This window comes from Hibiscus syriacus, unplaced genomic scaffold (assembly GCF_006381635.1).
Source record: "Hibiscus syriacus cultivar Baekdansim isolate YM2019G1 unplaced genomic scaffold, ASM638163v2 tig00110239_pilon, whole genome shotgun sequence".
In the NCBI taxonomy this organism is placed as follows: Eukaryota; Viridiplantae; Streptophyta; class Magnoliopsida; order Malvales; family Malvaceae; genus Hibiscus; species Hibiscus syriacus.
Genome location: NW_024062641.1, coordinates 607867 through 613866, shown reverse-complemented (window position 1 = coordinate 613866; position 6000 = coordinate 607867). Strand labels below are relative to the sequence as shown.

General features: G+C 38.6%; 1 protein-coding gene and 1 pseudogene across 1 annotated transcript in view; one reads left to right on the top strand and one right to left on the bottom strand.

Moving 5' to 3' along the window:
* Nucleotides 1-954: 954 nt before the first annotated feature.
* The window catches only part of LOC120114688, a 16313-nt pseudogene continuing 11267 nt past the window's right edge, over nucleotides 955-6000 (top strand).
* LOC120114689 (protein DECREASED SIZE EXCLUSION LIMIT 1-like) overlaps nucleotides 4180-6000 on the bottom strand; it is a 5120-nt gene continuing 3299 nt past the window's right edge. Inside the window, exons 2-5 of the mRNA XM_039135507.1 lie at nucleotides 5007-5059; nucleotides 4584-4729; nucleotides 4429-4491; nucleotides 4180-4319 (exon numbers count right to left, since the gene is read on the bottom strand). Of these exons, the coding sequence (XP_038991438.1) occupies nucleotides 4199-4319; nucleotides 4429-4491; nucleotides 4584-4696 (297 nt within the window). The 5' untranslated portion in view covers nucleotides 4697-4729; nucleotides 5007-5059 and the 3' untranslated portion in view covers nucleotides 4180-4198. The remainder of the gene's footprint in view (nucleotides 4320-4428; nucleotides 4492-4583; nucleotides 4730-5006; nucleotides 5060-6000) is intronic.

Here is a 6000-nt window from a genome sequence, read left to right as displayed (position 1 = left end):
GTTATTTTTGGTACTGATATTCACATGTGTATCAGTACCATGGGTAGAGTATGATACTCCATAGGGAGTATCGATACCGAGGTATTTTTAAAAACATCAAAGCTATTTTTGGTATCGATCTTAGGGTGAGTATGTATACTCAAGGGTCAATATCGATACTGCAATCACAATATCGATACCATCACTATTTTTTTGGGTATTTTGGTTCATTTAATTTGGGGTTTGGGCTTGGATGTTCTGAGTTCGTATAAGCTTCAAGTATTTAGTACAAGTGAAAACAAACAAGAATACTGAAATCACACCTAGATTAGGGTTGACCATTTCGTTGGTCCCGTATGGCATCGTAATCCATAGATCTTTGGGTCGGACTGGATTAGGGTGCTACAATCTAAATTATTTTTTAAAATTATACCCAAAGTTTAATTTTTATTTCATTTTAGTACCTTATCTTAAAAAACTTATTGAGTTTAGTACCTAAACTAAAATGAAACAGGAATTAAAATTTTAGGTATTATTTTAAAAAAATTAAAAGTTTAGTTACTAAAATGGACTAAAATTAATAGTTTAAGTACTCAACATGTAATTTACCCTTACAAAAATAATAGTTTACATTTTTTTTAATTTGAAATTGTGAATTTTTAAATGAATTGATTGAATAGAATAGTATGATTAAAACACGTTACTCAAATTGGCCGCGTCAATTGGATAAGCAACCCAACCAAACAAATAAAAGCACCTCTCCTTCTCTAGAATTATCTAGCTTCATCCCCTTCTTTCTGTTTTCTTTCTTTCTCAATTGTTCACCACCTTCTACTCTAATCTCGATTTTTCTTCTTTTTCTCATTCTATATATATATATATATATATATATATATATATATACCCCACTCTGTTTCCACTGTGTCATAACAAAGTTCATCAAAGCAATTGTTTTAGATTCGGGAAAAAATCTTATTTTTCTTGCGTATATCTTTGTGCTGCTTGTTTTGAAGTTTCAATGGCGGCCAAATCTGAAGGAGGCAGAGCAATTGGGATTGATCTCGGGACGACGTACAGTTGTGTTGGGGTATGGCAGAATGATCGAGTCGAGATCATTGCCAACGATCAAGGCAACCGAACGACTCCGTCTTATGTCGCTTTCACCGATACCGAGCGTCTCATCGGTGATGCGGCCAAGAACCAAGTCGCTATAAACCCTCAGAACACCGTTTTCGACGCTAAACGTCTCATAGGTCGTCGATTCTCTGACCCATCGGTGCAAGCTGACATGAAACATTGGCCTTTCAAGGTAGTTGCCGGTCCTGCCGATAAGCCGATGATCGTGGTTAATTACAAAGGCGAAGAGAAACAATTCGCCGCCGAAGAGATTTCTTCCATGGTGTTGGTCAAGATGAAGGAGGTTGCCGAGGCTTACTTGGGGCAAACCATAAATAACGCTGTCATCACAGTGCCGGCTTATTTCAACGACTCGCAAAGGCAGGCCACGAAGGACGCCGGAGCCATTTCGGGGCTTAATATAATGAGGATTATCAATGAACCGACGGCTGCTGCGATCGCCTATGGTCTCGATAAGAAGGCGGGGAGTTCGGGCGAGAAAAACGTGTTGATTTTCGATCTGGGTGGTGGTACTTTCGATGTTTCGTTGTTGACGATAGAAGAAGGGATCTTTGAAGTGAAGGCACTCATCTGGGAGGTGAAGACTTCGACAACAGGCTTGTTAATCACTTCGTTCAAGAATTCAAGAGGAAACATAAGAAGGATATTAGCAGCAACCCAAGGGCTTTGAGGAGGCTGAGGACTGCATGCGAGAGGGCGAAGAGGACACTTTCATCCACTTCTCAAACCACCATTGAAATCGATTCACTCTATGAAGGCATCGATTTCTATTCCACTATTACAAGGGCAAGGTTCGAGGAGCTGAACATGGATTTGTTCAGGAAATGTATGGAACCCGTCGAGAAATGTCTTCGGGACTCGAAGCTCGACAAGAGTCATGTCCATGACGTTGTTCTTGTGGGTGGATCCACAAGGATTCCCAAAGTTCAGCAACTTCTGCAGGATTTCTTCAACGGGAAGGAGCTTTGCAAGAGCATAAACCCCGATGAGGCCGTCGCTTACGGCGCCGCTGTCCAGGCAGCTATTCTGTGCGGCGAAGGGAACGAAAAGGTCCAAGATTTACTTCTTCTCGATGTCACCCCTCTTAGCCTTGGGCTTGAAACCGCTGGTGGTGTAATGACTACTTTGATTCCGAGGAACACGACGATTCCCACCAAGAAAGAGCAGATTTTCTCCACTTATTCCGATAATCAGCCTGGGGTTTTGATTCAAGTCTACGAAGGTGAAAGGGCTCGAACCAAAGACAACAATTTGCTTGGCAAGTTCGAGCTATCGGGGATCCCACCGGCACCAAGAGGGGTGCCTCAAATCAATGTCTGTTTCGACATTGATGCGAATGGCATCTTGAACGTATCTGCCGAGGATAAGACTGCAGGAGTGAAGAACAAGATAACAATTACAAACGATAAGGGAAGGTTGAGCAAAGAAGAGATTGAAAGAATGGTCCAAGAGGCAGAGAGGTACAAGGCAGAGGATGAGGAGGTGAAGAAGAAGGTGGAGGCGAAGAATGGGCTCGAGAATTATGCTTACAACATGAGGAACACCGTGAAAGATGACAAGTTTGCTGGGAAACTCGACCCCGCAGACAAGCAAAAGATTGAGAAAGCCATTGATGAGTCAATTGAGTGGCTTGATGCCAACCAACTGGCTGAAGTGGATGAACTTGAAGATAAGTTGAAGGAATTGGAAGGGATCTGCAATCCAATTATTGCTAAGATGTATCAAGGTGGCGAGGGCAGAGATGTGCCGATGGGTGGCGGTGCTGAGATGCCTAGTGGCGGTGGCAGTGGAAGTGGTGCCGGACCCAAGATTGAGGAAGTGGATTAAATTAAAGTCTCATCAACTGGATTTGCATTGCCTTGGATATGAAGTTAGTTGTATCTATTTCCCATATATGTTGTTTCCCCTTGGTAGGGTTTGTACAATGTACTAGGACTGTTGAGTGAGATGCATAGATGAAAACTTTGTAGCGGTAAAACATGATGGATCATGCAATAAAAATTTGAATACTTTTAATCTTCCTTGCAAAAATAGATTGGAATAATAAGATGAAGGAAATAATAGCTGCTGAACAATTCAGGTCCATTTACATATGAACGTATATGCTTCGAGTAGGATATAGTTCCCAAAGCGCCGCTGTCGTGTCTTCTGTTGCAGAGACCATCAGATCGCAGTCGGTCGAATATGACACACAGTTGCACTGCGGCAGTAGATAATTTATTAATTATTGCAAGTGAACAAAAACAGATACAAGGGTGATACATATAGAGTAATAGATCAAGTACATCGAATGAGGACTTTCAGCGTGCCGTTGCATGGTGGTATTTCAGTATTGCCAAAGGACTTCCTTTGCGATAATTATATATTCCAACTCTGCTAACATGAAAGAAATAAAAAGGTAAGTCAACAGCAAGAACTACCAAAAAAAGATGTTCTTAAATAATTCTTTGTTAGTCGAAAATATGGAGAATTGAGTCGCTCACGATCTTGATGTTGTAAGTGATTAGATTTGCCCTATCTATCATCATGTTTCAAAATGTTCTCCAACTAGCTTCTTTTGCTTCTCCACATTTAAGGCATTATTTGATTATTGAACTTTATTTTTTTGTTAACCAGAGCTTCATGGGTTCTTGTGTAGGGTTCTTTCCTTTCATGTATCCATACTATTTTCTCTTATTGTAGGGTTCTTGTGTTGTTAAGAAAGAAATTAGTTTAGAACGGCCAGGTGTATCCAGCACCTCAATTCGTCGTGATTGTAAAATTGCTGCAACTGATGGCTGGGACCATAGGTTTGCGTATACTAGACAGTCGGATCTTCAAAAACAGTATGCTGTTAAACTTCATAGTTCATAGCATAGAAATTAGGCATTTATCAATAAAAAGATTAGCCAATCACGTTTAACTGTGATACTTAAACTGATTCGGGAAAGACCAATGAGCCAGAACATCGATACCATTTCCAATGAAGAATAATTATAAAGTGATCGATTACCTTGAGAGACCTCCCTCTTCCATATCCCAACATTTGACGGTTCTATCCCTTCTTTGACTACACATGTTACAGAGAAAGAAAAAAAACCATTTAGCTTATTATAATTCCAGAAACCATATATCTAAAAGTGGAAAACCACCTTATAACTTTGTTGTTCCCCAACAAAGAACTACAAGCGACAGCAATAATCCCATGTGCAGCACTATGAGCCCTATAAAGAAACAAAAAGCAATTAATCGGCCAAGAAAGGGAAAAAACTCAATGTTGTCGAAGAAACAGAGAGATACAAGGAAATGAGAAATGAAAAGAATGATACAAACCATGAAGATGATAACGTGCGATGTTGAACCGTATCCCAAATCCGCAACTCACCATCTGAAGAGCTGAAAAATAGAACAATCGTTTATTTTGTGCTGAAACAAAAATAAAAGGTTGATTAAAAAAGGAAAGTTAAGAAAAGAAGTTGAGGAGTTACCCGGCGAATAAAATGGGTCTCGAAGGATGGAAACAAGCATCGGAGACAGAAGCACAGTGACCTCTAAGCACAGCCACCGGGTCAGGCGGTGGTCTCTTGCTCTTAGAGCTCATTTCATTAATTTTGAGTCTTTTTTTTTTTTGGTGAAGAAAGAAAATAGCGTATTACATCAGAATAAGCCTAACTAGATAATATCCAGCAAACCATCATCTTTATTCAGCAAATACCAAAAGTTATCCCAAGGAAACTAGCTAAAATTTTAGTTTAGTATTAGACGATTCAGATTTTTTCGTTAATTACTCTTAGCGTTTAAATTAAACCCCAAGAGACACTTAATTTTATACTAAAAAAATACATAAATTTCAAATTAGTTTGGCATTTCTATGAACAAAAGAAATTAGCTTTGATAAAATCTTTCCAAATGCGGAGAGCAAAGCTTTTGCAAGTCAAGCTTTCACAGTTACGCAGTTGGGTGGAAAATGTTAAAAGGAATATATACTGAAAGAGTACATATATTTCATTCATCTAAAATAATGTTTACAAGGCAAAAGTATTTATATACAATCACACTAGTTACTAATCTAACTAACACACTAATATATTAATAATAAACTAACTGACTAAATAACTTACAGCTAATACTCTCCCTTAAGTTGGTGGTTAAAGATGTTAATTAACCCCAACTTGGAAATCAAATATCTATGTTGTTGAACTCTCAAGACTTTAGTTAAATGTCTATCTCCTGATCTATTGTCTTTACATGCTTGGTTTCAATCATTCTTTCTTGATTTTTTTCTCGAACAAAATGACAAACAATCTTTATGTGCTTTGTTCTCTCATGAAAAACTGAGTTTGTTGTTATTTGAAGAGCAACCTTATTGTCACACATCAGCTTTGTTGGTTCTATGTTTTTGAAACCAAGTTCACTCAATAAGCATGTCACCCAAACTATTTCCGCAACAGTTACTGTCATACTACGATATTCTGCCTCAGTTGATGATCTTGTAATTGTGTTTTGTTTCTTAGATTTCCAAGACAACAAAGAGTCTCCCAGTTTTATGCAAAAACCAGTCACTGATCTTCTGGTCATTGGGCAAGTTACCCAATCTGAGTCACAGAAAGCTTGAAGTTGGCACTGACTTGTTGAACTTAATAAAACTCCTTGAATTTAACTACCTTTAATATACCTAACCACCCTTAAGGCTGCCTCAAAATGTGATTTCTTTGGTTGCTGAATGAATTGGCTTAACAACTGCACTGAATAAGCAATGTTGGGTCTTCTGTTAGTAAGGTAAATTAGTTTCCCAATCAACCTTTGATAGCTTGATTTTTCTTTTAACAGTTCATCTTTTAAATTGTCAATTGGATCTTCTGAAGTCAACTTCTTATTATGTTCCAAAGGTGTTGCAGCAGGCCT